The sequence below is a fragment of the Mustela putorius genome, unplaced genomic scaffold (genome assembly GCF_011764305.1).
Source record: "Mustela putorius furo isolate JIRA1106 unplaced genomic scaffold, ASM1176430v1.1 tig00003845_pilon_pilon_pilon, whole genome shotgun sequence".
Taxonomy (NCBI): Eukaryota; Metazoa; Chordata; class Mammalia; order Carnivora; family Mustelidae; genus Mustela; species Mustela putorius.
Genome location: NW_025421998.1, coordinates 69577186 through 69592597, shown reverse-complemented (window position 1 = coordinate 69592597; position 15412 = coordinate 69577186). Strand labels below are relative to the sequence as shown.

Below are 15412 nucleotides of genomic sequence, written 5' to 3'. Positions count from 1 at the left end.
TTATTATGTCAGTTCGAATTAATTCTGCCTTCTGTAGAGAATTTCCTTCACATTGAGCTTCTTGAGAGAAATGTTTCATGAGGAAAAAAAAAAAAAATATTTCATGAGGCACACCTTTGTGGCATGGGTGCTAAGCAGAAACCACAGTTAAATGTCAGTTGGAGGGAGGGAGAGAAAGAGGAAGGAAACAAAGTAAGAGCATCTCAAGTTCAAGTTACCCCTCATTCTTTGCTTGTATAACAAGTAAAATCTGGGTAATTTATTTGTGAGCCCTGTCCTCCAGTGGAGTGTCTTTGTTGCAGTTGTTTTCTTTAAGGGACTGAGCATCAAATTTGTCTCTTACTTTTTAAAATCACGCGACTGGAAGTTTCTTCAGGGTAGGCAGTGTTTTATACTTCCTCTGTCATCCCCAAGATAATCTCGTACAGTGCTTTGTACTTCATAAGTCATCACTCAGTGTTTTTGAGGTCATCATGGTCTTATGAAAAGACCATGGGTGTAGATCCAAAAAACTGGATTTCAATTCCCTTTTCTCGGGCGTGTGGTCTTGAGCTTATCACTTAGTCTCTCAGAGATTCTGTTTCTTCCCCTGTTAAGTAAGGAAATAATTCTTACCATGTTTGTTAGGAAGATTAAATAAGAAATGCCTGTAAGTGACCTTTCCTTGACAGTTAATGTTTGCAGCGCACCTAAGCGTTCAGTCGATTTACATTCCTTGCTCACCTTTATTTCATCCTTATTAGAGAGGCAAGTGGCAAGAATAATTGATACCTTACATGCCAGATCTTAAGATTAGATCTGCCTGTGTTCAGTGAAATAAATAGTAGAAGCTTAGACATGATAGAAATTTATTTCTTTCGCAGGCCAGGAGGCAGGAGGTTCTGGGCCTGTGTCTGGTTTCATGGTGTCAAAAGTGATACAGACTTTTTATTTTTCTGCCAGACAGTCCATGGCTTCCATCGTTAAGGATACTTCCAAGTTCAGTACAGCTGCAAGAGCTCTGGCCATTACATCTGCTTTCCAGCAGTAGGAAAGAGAAAGGCTTGAAAGGGCTGGGCTAGAAATTCCACACAATATTTGCAGTTACATTTCTTTGGCAAGAACATAGTCACATCCCGTATTTAGTTAAGGGATGGCATATACTCGATAAGCAACTAACAGTGTCTGACACAAGTAGATTTTAGTTTTCCTAGTTTGGTTTTGTATGTGTGTGATTTTATCTTTGTTCTTCTGACCTGATGTCTTATATTGGATGGCAAATTGATTCCATCTTTTTCAACATTCCGATTGGTTAGTGATGACCGCTGGGAGTGCTATGTTGATACGATTCTGGGGTCCCACCCGGGTGGCTGTCCCTGGGGCAGGGGACTCCCACTCATGAGCACGGACTTCCAGGCCAGGGTGTTTTTCATTTTTAGAGCTCAAATCCTCACCCAAGGTGTTCATTTGTGATTTTCCTTGAAAATTTAGTTTCTCCTAGTAGTGGTCATATTTTACTGTTGGTAAAGCAAAGACAGCAGCCCAAGGAAAACCCAAATTATTATAAGCTGCAGAAGAACCTGTTCTTGGCAAGGCAGCTTCTGGTTCCTGTTTATGTCCTGGCCGAGCAGTAATCAGATTGTCCATCGCACTGCTCTTTTTCTCTGGGCAGCATAGAAGTGACTGACTATAGTGACTTCACCGGTGAAGTTCACAGGAACCACTGCCAATGCCTTGCCGGTCGTCATCGTCAGCGTCGTTTTTTTGGTGTTTGTCGTCACTTACAGTTCAAGGGCCATGGCATGCGTGCCCCGGTAGGGGATGTTTAATTGATTGTTGGCACTTGTTGTTGTTGTTGTTTTTCTTTTTTTTTTTTTTAATTTATTTGTCAGAGAGAGAGAGAGAGAGCGTGAACACAGGCAGACAGAATGGCAGGCAGAGGCAGAGGGAGAAGCAGACTCCCTGCCGAGCAAGGAGCCCGATGTGGGACTCGATCCCAGGATGCTGGGATCATGACCTGAACCGAAGGCAGCTGCTTAACCAACTGAGCCACCCAGGCGTCCCTGTTGTTGTTTTTTTTAATATGTCTTCTCCATGTCCTATTTGAAACACAGACGTTTGTATCTTGCTAAATCCATACTGCATCTTTAAAAGAAGAAAAACAGTCTTGCTTTAGGTTTTGGATAGCCTTGTTAGCAGATCTTTCTCACCTAATTATGTTCATCTAAGCAGTAAAATGTGCTAAACCTCACAGTGTTAACATATGTCCACTTGGAACATTTGGTTTTCTGCCAAAGGCCAGATCCCAATCCTTCTGTAAATAAAGAGAGCCTTAGCTAGATTCTCTGTTTATCTGTGCACACAGAGTATCTTTTTATAAACCTTTCTTGGTTTTATAAGATCACGTTAGCTAACTGCTTTATGATCCTTAGTGGGTGGACCAGAGATTCTCAAACAGAGAGCAGGGGACATTTGACCATGTCTGGAGACATTTTTGGTTGTCACAATTGGGGGGTGGGTGGATGGAGGTGGGGAGAGGTGCTTCTGGGTCTGATGCATAGAAGCCAGAGAAAGCTGCTGGACATTGTACAAAACCCAGGAAAGCCCTCACAACAAGGAAATATCCAGCCCAAATTATCAGTAGTTCTGAAGCTGAAAAACCATGATATAGGCAATCTACCCAGTAATTGATACATTATATGAGGATTAAATATTTATATCCCTTCAATAAATCTTTGGAATGAATCTCTTTCTTTTCCAAATCAAAGGTTTAGTTAAACAATAAGCACATTTAGAGTGGCTGGTAGGTGCCTTTGTAAGCATAATTCATTTCACAGATGGATTTTTGTCTGTTTGTTATAACCACCAAATTATAGCCCTTAAAGTGTGAACATGCCTTTTTAATTTTGTTTTTGTAATAATATTTTCACAGAGATATTTTTAGCCGTTCCCCATAGTAGTGAGTTACCAGGAGATAAACAAGTCATCACAACCTACTTACCTCCACATCTTTTGCAGACCTGGAAGAATGGTGGGCGGATGAAGGGGAGATTTCGGAGCCATTTGTGATGACTTATATCACATGTGGATAATCAGGCTTAGGACAGGCATGCATGCAAAAATCCAAGGTTCGAAGGCAGTAATTTTACAGAAGATGCAGCAATGCATTTTTCAGTCAGCATTGGTTTGCATGTTTTTGCATATGATCTCAATCAATAGTTTTCAACCCTCATTGCACATTAGAATCACCTGGGGAGCTTTTAAAACTATCACTCTCTGGACCCCTATCCCCTGGAAATTCTAATTTAATTGTTCTGGGATAGGTCCTGGGCATAAGTATTTTTTAAAAGCTCTCCTGGTGATTCTAAAGTGCAGCCAAGTTTGAGAACCACTGATCTAGATATATTGAATTCCTTGCATGAGTAAAGTAGCTAGTTTTTTTTTCTTTTTTGCTCCATTTTTAATGAATGTTTTGACTGATGCTAGCTAGGAGCTTTGCATTGTTTGAAATAAAGATCAGAGGTTTCTAAAGACCTCCTTGAGGTCCTTTATTTAAATAAGGTTTTTATACCTGTTTCTCCCACTCTAGTCCATAATCTTCATTCATTTCTTCATAGTACTTTGTGCTGTTACCCTCAACTTTTAAGTATATCAGTAAATAAGTTAGCATTTTCAGAAAATAAAAAGCTTCTTTGTGAATTAAAGGGATGTAGTTGTATGACCGTATGATGCTTCTTTTGCTTTGGTAAAAAAAGAATTTTAAAAAGCACAAAATAGAGCAACCTTCTCAGAAAACAAGGCAGAACTATGCTTTTTATTTTTCCCCTATGGTTAGAATTTTCTCTGCAGGAAGGTTTTTCTAGCAATCATCAGTAACACATAACACAAAGCTGAAATGCACTTTACAAGAAAGTGGACTCTTCACTTTCGCAGAGAGCTGTCCGTCGTACCTGTTGAGTATACAGTGATTACAGATGCATTTGCTTAATTGCGTTTTTAACTGTTTACCTTCTGAGTACTTCAAATAAAAGATAAAAGCATGAAAAACTTCTCGTAATCTCTTCCTGTTGCATTTACAATTGTAAATTTATATGGTGTTTTTTCCTTTCAAATCTTCGTCAGTCAGGAATTGTTGAACTAAGAAACATAAGAAAAAAAATGGTTCATGTAGAAACAGGGTTATGTGTCTTACCCCTAGGAAAGGATATTACCACATTACTGTGGAATTAATTCCTGAACTCTCTTTTTTTTTTTTTTTTTAAACTGTGAAGTGAGCCAGAAGAGGTGGCCATTAGTAATCTGTATTAGGAAAGCAAAATTCCTCCTCATTCTCCGCACCTGTTCTGCGAATACACAGTCCTTTGTATATGTTTTCCCTGTGCTCTTACCCTGAATCACTTCTCCTTGAAGGTGGTCCAAGAACTATCTGGACCGTGGACCGTTTGTAACTGGTCCAAGTACAAAAACGGTGAGCAAAAGTTTAGAAACCATCACAACATTCTAACATTACCATGACATTTTTATTTTATGTTATCAAAATAATCTGCCTATAATAGGTTAGGGGGAAGAACAACTGGGTTTTTTTCCAGCACCTTGCTGGAGAACCTCTGTCCTACATTATTCCTTGCTCCTGCTTCGTCTTTGGGTCTTGGCCAAAGTGTCACTTTCTCAGGACACCTGTTCTGACTGCCCAGATACAAGTCAGATCGCATCCTTCCAGAACCTCATGGTAAGCTGGTTCTTCCTCTCCATTTGTCACAGTTGTGGTTTCCTGTCTGCATGCAGGATGATTTTGTTGCTGTCTGCTCCCCCTGGTAGATAAGATCCGTGAAGGTGGGGGCTATTTCTGTTTTCTCATCAGTGCGTTCCCACTGCTTGGCACAGAGGAGATAGTTAACAAGTGTGTATTGCCTGACTGGTCTCCCCCATGTTCTGTTCACCCCAAAACTATCAGTGATTCCTTTCCTCCTTCACTTCTGTTAATGCCCGCTTCTGATCCTGCCTCCCAAGTGTAGCCTCTGCTAGGCAGGAATGAGATGTGGACATGATGCTGCTCCTCCTTTTAGCCAGCTCACCGGCTTCCCCATCTGCCTCCCTATAGCTCCACGGCAAGTTAGAAACATTTTCTTGCTCTCGTGATTGAATATCACCACAGCATGTCTCAGAAAACTATCATAATTTTGCAATTTTGTATACTTTAAAAGGACTTTTAATTATGAAAAATGTGAAATTATGGCTACATTGTTTAACTACTGTCAGTGAAATGACCAGATACAGTTTAGTCTTTCTTTTTTTTTTTTTTTTTTAACGATGAGTAATGATTTGTTTTCTCCCTGGAGGTTGATAAGGGAACAGTAGAATCTTTTGAACTTCATGCTGCCTGAACCTACTCAGCAAGTTGCTATCATTTTAACATTAATGATTTAAAACCCAATTCTTGGAGCGCCTGGGTGGCTCAGTCCGTTAAGCATCTGACTCTTGATTTCAACTCCCGTCATGATCTCAGGGTTGTGAAATGGAGCTCCACGTTGGGCTCTGTGCTGCGCGTGGAGCCTGCTTACAATTCTCTGTCTCTCTCCCCCCTTTCCCCACCTCTCCCTCAATAGATAGACAGACAGATAGATAGATGGATAGATTAGATGATAAACCAAATTCTTAAAGCAAGATTCCTTGATGGTCTGCAGACTTCATGGTTTCTTATTTTAAGAAGTTGGAAGAAAATTTGGAGTGTATCATCCAACCAGATGCCAAATCCACGGGGCGGGGGGGTTAAAAAAAAGAAAGGTACCACCAGACATCATAATCATACGATCGCTAACTAGTTTGTTGGATCACATTGTTTTCTTCAGTCCATGCTGATCATGTTTTTTTGTTGGGGCATGTTATTCAGATGGAGCACCGACATCGGAAGAAAGACACCCCAGTGCAGGCCAGCAATCACCACCTCTTTGTGCAGATGAAGAGCCTCATGTGTTCCAACCTGGGGGAGGAGCTTGAGGTCATCTTCTCACTCTTTGACAGTAAAGAGAATCGACCAATCAGGTAACTGCATATGGAAACATGCCTAGGATTTCTGCATGTTGCAATGGTGAGCATTTGTAATTGGCAAGCTTTGGAATATAGGACCTTGTATACTTTCCCTCTGTGAGCCACAATTTTCTCATTTGTAGACCTCTGTGAATTTCTAACCTGCCTACCCTGTGGAGGTTCCCATGAAAGTTAAATGGGGTGATGCATACAGAAGTTCTTTGAAAAACTCAAAAGGGGTATAGAACCATGATAATTATTACTAAATGAAAGTATGTCATTAATATCAGGTCTGTTATTCGAGTTACTTTATATTGATAATGCAAGGAAGACAATATTTCTAAAGTGCAAAGTTGGTTTGCTTATCAAGGTCAACACATTGTATTTTTCAAATTTGCAGTGAACAATTGCATTATTGTTGTCTTCCCTGTGTTAGATAATATCAAGAGACGGGTAAGTACTTGGAAACCGTCCCATTAGAGTTTCAGAGCTGTGAAATGGTAAGCTGTTTCAAATATACTTTTTTTTTTCCCTTAGTTCTCAGTGTCTTCTCTTAGGGCAAGTTTTTAATATTTAGGAAAAACCTGTAGTGGATATTTTGGTTGTTATTCAAAAGCCTCCACCCTTGTTGAGATTTTTTTTTTTAATGTTTCAAATTTTTTGGTATTTGCTTTAAAGTTGAACACAATGCATGCCACCTTTTACATTAAAAAATTAAATTTAGAATTAAAATTATAGCACACAAATCACACATGACCCAACTTTACCATGTTTTAAAAAATGATGCTTATTAAAATGCTGACAATTTTAAGCAACTCTGAGCCACATACATTGTTTAATAAATACAAAATAATTCTGGAGTATTTCTCTCCTGGTTAAAAAATACATATATATTTTTAGGTAGCAAGGACAGAATTTATAACATGTGTAATTAACAATGATAATAGTTTCAAAATCTACTTTATACGCTTTTGAAGGAAATCAATCGTAAGTTAGAAACACAGACCAGTAGTGCTAAAAAGGGAAGAAAATAAAGGCTTGAAAAACAGATCCAAATTGCAGCTTAGCACTTGCTTTAGAAATGTGAAAGATTATTTAGAGATGATACTTGCTAACATATTGACGAGTGTCTTAGAGAGCTTGGTTTCCAGATAGTTTAACAAAAATTCCCCATAACATTGTCTATATAACATGTTGTCTCTAAAATATTTAACAAACTATAGGAAAAGTAAAAGGGAGGCATGAGGTCATTCTTCTACTCATTCCTGTTAAGCTAAGGTTTTGAAGACTATGTAAAAATTCCCCTTTGCCACTAATGTTCACATTGCATCACCACAGGAACGTGTTAATTTAGAATTAAAATTAGCTGCTCTCTTAGTTTTGTTTTAAACATTTTGAAATCTCCTAAAATATCGTTTTAGGTTTTAAGCAACAGAATTCCCCTTCTTTTATTCCTATGTGCTTGATGAAAGTGGGAAAATAACCTGGGTACAGGATCCCCAAAATATGTTTTTGTGGTCTCCAAGTTCATACCAGGAGTTGGGCCTTTTTTCTGCTCTGTGACGCAGCTGGGCTCCCCTCTGTGCCCGCCTCTCCCTTCGCCTTCCCCCTTTTCTTCTTCTTCCCCTCTCCCTGGCCTCTGTCACACACACTTCTCTGATAATCCACCTGAGAAGTCATGGCCCTAGAAGACATCAAGCCTAAGTCCTTCTTCACTGCTTCTACATCGTAATCATCACAAAGATGATGAGCAAAAGAATAAGTAAGAATAAATAGATATGCTTACAAGGTGATGGAACAGTTTCAGATTTATGTTCTTGCTTTCTGAGATTTTGGGCAGCACAGCGATTATTCCTTTAGGGAATTTTCAGAACCTTGCTGTGAGTAGCTTTGGTTCCATTGATGGCACAGGGCAAGTCACCATTACCCTTTGAAGGGGACTTAGGATACGCAGATCTGGAGACCGGACTTGACTCTGGTCTTGGCTGTTGACTGCAGCTGCCCTGACCCCTTCACTTGCCTCTGTCTTTTCATTCATCTTGGAACTGGTGACAAATCTGGCTTCTCTCAGGGCTCCCAGCCTAGCTTATAAGTGTAAAGTATTTTGCGTCTTTTCAGAAAAAGGTGTTACAAAGGTAAGATATGATTTTGAGACCTTGTGTTTCTTCTTAGGCCTAACAGTGTGGGATGTATGGGTATTTTAAAACCAACTTGCATTTCTTTTTTAAACTTTTTTTTTTTCTTAGAAAATTACAGATGTGAAAAGGTAGAATAGTATCATAAAGCCTCAGGTTCCTGCCTCCAGCTTCAACAGTGATCAGCTCAAACCTGATCTTACTGAAACCACACCCCTTTCCAGTCCTCCTCATTGCCTCCAGGTTATTTGGAGGCAAATACCAGATACCCATTTTCATATGTGGGTATATCCCTAAAAAGAGGAATTCCAAAGAAATTACTACCTAAGAAATTAATATTCCCTTATTTTTTAAAAAAGATTTTGTTTATTTATTTGACAGAAAGATGTCGAGAGAGGGAACATAAGCAGGGGTAGTGGGAGAGGGAGAAGTAGGCTTCCCGCCAAGCAGGGAGTTAGATATGCGGCTCGATCCTAGAATCCTGGGATCATGACCTAAGTGGAAGGCAGACACTTAATGACTGATATTCGCTTAACGACTTAATATTCCCTCATGATCAAGTATCCATCTCCAGCCAGCCTTTAGTTTTCCCATATTGACTCATACAATTTTACAAATTCTTTATCTGGAATTAGCACTTATCTGGAACCCTTATCTGGAATTCTAAATTCCTTATCTGGAATCTGGAAATCAAGCCCATGTATTACAGCTGATTGATAAGTTTCGCAAGTCACTTTTTAGCTACAGTTTCCCTCCCTCTCTCCCTCTTAAATTGTCCTGTAATTATTTTGTTGGGGAAACTGATAATTTGATTTTTTTTTCTTTTTCTGAGTTCCATGTCCAGTCCAAACAATGTAAATCTGTAGACAAAAGGTGGTATATTTAAGTGAATGCTTTTGTTGTTAACGATCATGACTGTTGGGACGCCTGGGTGGCTCAGTTGGTTGGGCGGCTGCCTTCGGCTCAGGTCATGATCCCAGGTTCCTGGGATCAAGTCCCACATCGGGCTCCTTGCTCCACAGGGAGCCTGCTTCTCCCTCTGACTCAGCCTTCCACTCTGTCTGCCTGTGCTCGCTCTTGCTCGTTCTCTCTCTGCTCGCTCTCTCTCTCTGACAAATAAATAAATAAAATCTTTAAAAAAAAAAAAGAACATCATGACTGCTATAATATAGAAAAAATAAGACACATCCCAAGTATAATATTTATAGCATTGATCCTGACCATTAATCACAGGAAGTTACCTTGTCCAGGTGTAGGTGGCCAGGCCAACGTGGGCTAAGCCGGTGGAGGTGTGGTGAGGAGCAGTAGATGTTTGTTCCTCTCACAAGGCAGACAACTCTTTGGGACTTTTTTTTTTTTTTTTAAGCTTTCCTCCTCTAAGAAGTAAACAGCCAGCATTTACTGAGCACTAACCATTTTCCAGACTTCACCCTAAATGCTTTAAAAATGTCGTCAGCACTGATACTGTAGGCGAGGAAACCAAGGCACAGGAAGTTTGCATAGTCAACCGGGGTTAGAATTTGAGATACTGATAGTCTTTTTTTTTTTTTAGTATTGTTTATTTATTTGACAGAGAGAGGGATCACAAGAGTCAGAGTTAGAATTTCAGAGACTGATAATCTTTTTTTTTTTTTAAGATTTTATTTATTTATTTGACAGAGAGAGAGATCACAAGTGGACAGACAGGGGGTGGGGGGAAGTAGGCTCCCCGCTGAGTAGAGACCCTGATGCGAGGCTCGATCCTAGGACCCTGAGATCATGATCTGAGTCGAAGACAGAGGCTTAACCCACTGAGCCACCCAGGTGCCCCAGAGACTGATAGTCTTAATAATAAGTTGTTATAAATTATTGATAATGATAATACTAAACATAGGGCCTCAAAAATGCTCTTTGCTACAGAAATTGGTTTTCTGAATTGAGTCCTTCTCAAATACTTTAAGAAAAGCAAAGTAGCATTGACTCTTACTGTGTGCCAGTGATAAGTAGGTTAGTAGTACTTGGAGATGGCAAATGCAAAAGGAGACAACATATGAAAATCCTCCCCTTCTGGTTCAACTCAGTAGAACAGTGACCCACATGTATCTCTACAATACCAGGAAGGGTACGTTTTCTACCGAAAAACTTAAATTGTCCCTAAAGTTGGGTCATATTTAGAAAGCCCATTAATTTTCTCTCAAAAAAATTTCTACCTGGACATGTCTCTGAACATTAGGCCTCTCATGCAAGACAACTCTTGCTGTAAGTAATCATAAAGACTTAGTCAACCTCTGACGCCATCTTGCTCACATACATCGACCATGTTCTTCCTGTCCAGCTTACCTACCTCAGTTGCTTGTGTAACAGCACCAACCCAGAGCTCCCTGCACATAAACCTACATTGGACTCCACGCTCAGCAAATATAACATACTTTGATTTATTGGCGTTTTGTACAGTCTTGACATTTACATAATTAGTAAAAAATGAATTTGATAAATTAAGTTTTGTATGAGTAAAGTGGTTTTAGAGAATATCTGTCTGGTTGAAAGTTTGTAATTTCTCTACTCTACAAGGGTATAGCTGGGAAAGTCAGGCAGTCATTTCCCCAGATATCCTCCGTAATTTTGTTTTATTTTCTTCTTTTCTATTCTGTTTATTTAACAAAGCACTTCCATAATGCTTGTGATGTGCCAGGCACTGTCCTAAGCTTTTTAAAAAATATTTACTTATTTGTCTCTTGTAACAACCCTATGAGGTAGGTACTGATACTATTCCCATTTTTTATGGATGGGGAAACTGAGGCACAGCATGATTAATAGGTGACCCAGCTAGTATGTCGTGTGGCTGGTATCTTAACTTGCAGCCTCGTCAGGTGTCATTGCTCTGAGTCATTTTTCTATATCCAGTCTCCTCATCTTTAGGACTTACTATACCCTGTTTTCTTCCTCAACCAAGTTTTACTCACCAGTGTGTGGTAAGGGGTCTGTTGAGGATTTGTTTTTTTAAGAAACCAGGGTGGGAGAGAAAATGAGCTTGTTGACAGGATGGATCCAGTAACAAAAGAGAGACTGCCCTCAGAGGAGAGGGGAAGTCTTTGGTGGTGGGATGCATCAGGAAATGGGCCTGAAAGTGCAGGTGGAGAGGTGAGCCGGGGCCAGAGAAAGGGACGAGTTTGTGGAACGGTGTTGGTGTGCATAAACCGAGCTATAGGATTGGGATTATCTGGAGTCTTTGTTCATATATATGTGTGTATACATATATATATACTAGTTAACCTTATATGTTACACTTGTCTCCTTTGGCTTGCATTTAAAATTGGTTTTTGAACAGTTTGGTGACAAATACTCCCAGTGTTTGTGTTTTGCATAGGCTGTTCAGCTCTGCATGTGTGTGCTCACTCATATCTTCCCTGTGAGGAGATGTGTCAGTTAATCTACAACAGACTGTAAATTAGATGGGCCAATGCAAATGACATCGTTCACTGGCTGACTACTTCCCTTATAACTTTCATTACTTTGTTTACTGATGTATTCTAAGGCTTCATTAATTAAAGCTGTAAATTTGTTTCACGACTAATGTATTACTGTATTTCATTCTCATCAGAGAATTTGTTTAATAGGACCTAAGTGCCACAAATGGGTACTTAGCTTAGTCCAGGGCTGCTCATGCATGCACGCTGCTGGCATGGGCTTTTATTTGAGAAAATAGCAGCAGGGTAGTACTCCTGGAAAGTCTTATTCTGGTAATTAAATTCCTAAGGTCTTTTCATAGTAGTTAAATTCAGATAAAATTTATTTTCTGCTGGTACTTTAGTCACATTCTTTCCTGAAGTTATGTATTTTTCCTACCATCATACGTGGTAGGAAATACATACAAACTCTTGATTTTCCATGAAATGCCTCATTTCCATGTAAATTTTATGTTGCCCACTGTCACCTTCTTTTTTGATATATCATCCTAATTCCGTCATTTATGAGAAAGGCAAGTAGTGAATATTATTGGTGGGGCCCAGGGCTTTTTAATGTGAATTCATACAGAACTATGAAATATGTCTGAATGTATCTCCATCCTCAAGACACGTCTCTTCCCATATCTGGTACAGGCAGCACTATATAGTTTATAAGTGGCCCAGGTCTGGTGTCAGACGACCTAAGTTCAAATCCTGGGTTGTTTTTTCTTTTTAATTCAGTAGCTGAATCAGTCTGGTGCGTTAATTCATTTCTCTTATAGCTGTTAATTATCTGCTAAATGAAGATGATAATAGCACTTTTCTCTCGGGTTATTTGAAGATTAAATGAGATCATAGATATATTTCATAATGTAATGCTTGACACGTGGTCATTGGTCAGTAAATGGTAGCTATAAAGATTATGATTTTCAAATACCCAAATAGGAAATGTACTTTAACATAACCAGAAATGATAAATAGTATTTGTTCTTGAATTCTTATATTTTATGAGTACTTATTGTTGTTTTGTTAGGTACAAGTTATTATAGTTAGATAAGATTCAGAGAGACTTCCTGGTTAACAGGTAGAATGGCATCAGGGGTATGATTTGCTTTAAAATACTTAAGCAACAAGAAGGGGGGGAGAAGCAAATGGAGAACAAAGTTAGAATAAAGGGATAGGTGGAACTAGTGTGACATAATGTCATGACTGTGGATTCCCTGTGGTAGGTCTATAGGTTCTTGGTTGAACTTTTAGCAATTGGGTGTATATAGTTAATGAGTTACCTACTTCACATATTTTATGCACGGAGGCAAAAAAGCAATGAAGAAGAAGATTGGTTTCTTAGTCTAGTCTAGTTGCTAGTTGCATGGATGTCTTGGTTCCATTCTGACTGTAATAATATTCCTGGGTTTATATAAACTGACAATAATATCCTTGATGATGGATTTGACAAAACTTGAGAGGAATGTTTTGCTAAGGTCTAGGACATTCAGTATTTTATAATATGTGCATTGTAACATTACCTTTAGAGCATAAACTTTGACTCATATATAAAGCAAAATAGCAGCTTTTAGAAGATGAATCAAGATTCTGTGAGAGGAAGTACTTATATGTTCAAGAAAAATTTTATGTCTTCACTAGGACCAGCGTCCCAGAAACTCTGAATTAGTATAGGTTCCACCTCTCAAAAGTGAAGATATGCAGCAGTTCTGTGAATGGCATATTACTTGTTCGTTCATTCACTCATTGCACAAGTTACATAGGAGTATTTGTTGGTGAGACCTTACTGGAGATTCAAAGGTGAATCTTGGAGCAAATGTCAGAGGGGATCCAAGATGCCTTGAGAGGAAGGGCGCTGCTTCTAACGTGGGAAGAAGGGAGGTGAGGGCAGTGAAATGGACAGAAAATGTTGAGATGAAAAGACTGGGTTTGTGGCCTTGGTCTTGTATAAGTAACATGGGGAAAAAAGATCTGTCATTGGAAAGCAAAAGAGAGAATTAATTGGAGGCTGAAAATGATTTACAGGAACAGGGTGAGTGGACACTGAACAGAAGTGTGATAGGAAGCGAGTTAGTGCAGAATAATAGAATTGCTGTGTGTGGTGTGGTCTCTCCGAAGAGAGACATCTGAAAGGGGCAGTGAGTCCTGGCTCTCAAGTTCTACAGCTTTTGCCAGAGGTGCTCAGGAAGTAGGCGTCAGAAGCAGGGGTTGGGGTTTGGAGATTGAAACATCGCAGTTGGAAAAGAATGAGAAGATTGGGAATCTGGCATCATGATGAGGAGAATCAAAGAAATGACAACCCTAGCTTCCGATGGGTCTCTTCAGAGGCAGATGCGATCTAATAATAGCCTTTTCATTTTTTAAAGGAAATTAAAGAAGGGGTGTTTTGTTTTGTTTCTGAAAAATTCAGGTACTGGGAAAATTTTTCAAGAGCTTATAGAAGTCAGCTTTCAGAGACAATGGCTACTCAGCCCAAACTAGGAAAAATGTGTCTGAATTGTGTGCATTGTAGTACATTGTATCTATTGTACGTAACCCAGTTAAGAGAGCGGGAAAGATTTTTTAATTCTCTGAGCACTATGCTAGAATTTCTCATATCATACATCATTTGCAACTTATTAGAGTGTATCACATAAGTTCAGCATTGATATTTTTATCATAAATGAAGAGCATTTATGGTTTGTGAATGCTGAAAGATAGCTGGCAAAGAGCTCTTCTTTGAGTGTGATGTTACGAAGCTGACTCAAAATTGGAACCTCTCCAAAGCACAACAACAATGTAGAGAGAGAGAGGTCTGGCCATACATGCAGGGAACACAACTCTGCTTGGGAACAAAAATAGATGAAGAAGGCGTTCAGAGCTCCTCCTTGGATTGTGGCAACATCAACTACTCTACGGCCTGGAGCATTTCCTGCTGTGTCTAGACGTGCTGGCTCACATCTTGCTGTGGGTGTCTGTCCATCCATGACCCACAGTGACCTTCCCTGGGCCTCCTGTTTAAAGGCACTACTGCTCCCCATTCTCCCTCTTCTTTTCCGTCTTCTAATTCTTCCAGCAGGTGCATGAAAACTGGGGCCATTGTCACTTTGGAGTAAATCAGATTTTCTGGTTTGCTTCTCCTTTGGTCACACTTCTGTGTCACATATTAAAAAAAAAAAAAAAAAAAAAAAAAACAGGGGCGCCTGGGTGGCTCAGTGGATTAAAGCCTCTGCCTTTGGCTCAGGTCATGATCCCAGGGTCCTGGGATTGAGCCACACATCAAGATCTCTGCTCCACAGGGAGCCTGCTTCCTCCCCTCTCTCTGTCTGCCTCTCTGCCTACTTGTGATCTCTGTCTGTCAAATAAATAAGTAAAATCTTATAAAAAATTGTTTAAAAAAAATAACAACAAATAATTGCTTTAGAGATGTGGTGATGTCTTTCATCAGAGACCTTTTAAGAAATGGGCCAGGAAGAAGATCTAAATTAAAACAGAAGAAGCCAAGAAATAACTTCATTCATGCTAAGAACACTGGGGTAAAAGCCGGTCTACTCTTTTTCTCCATAGAATTTTAAGAGCTATACAATTCCATTTATTTTTCCAATTGCAAATTAATACCTGATTCTAATGATAAGTGGCTGGAAATTCAAGATGGCAGAAAACTGAACACTCAGTGGATTCAGAACTGCCTTTCTCTCTTTTAGCCCTCCCCACTTATTCAGGCTCCTTTTTTTTTTTTTTTTTTTTTTCAAAAGATTTTATTTATTTATTTGACAGAGAGAGAGGGGGGTAGATCACAAGTAGGCAGAGAGACGAGCAGTGGGGGCTGGGGGGAGAGCAGGTTCCCCGCTGAGCAGAGAGCCT

The 15412-nt window shown here is 39.5% G+C and overlaps 1 protein-coding gene across 3 annotated transcripts in view; it reads left to right on the top strand.

Annotated features, from left to right (window-relative positions):
• DOCK4 (dedicator of cytokinesis 4) overlaps nt 1-15412 on the top strand; it is a 437391-nt gene that overhangs the window by 210136 nt on the left and 211843 nt on the right. For all 3 annotated transcript variants that reach the window (XM_004741945.3, XM_004741944.3, XM_004741943.3), the window contains exon 8: nt 5870-6021. In XM_004741945.3, the coding sequence (XP_004742002.2) occupies nt 5870-6021 (152 nt within the window). The remainder of the gene's footprint in view (nt 1-5869; nt 6022-15412) is intronic.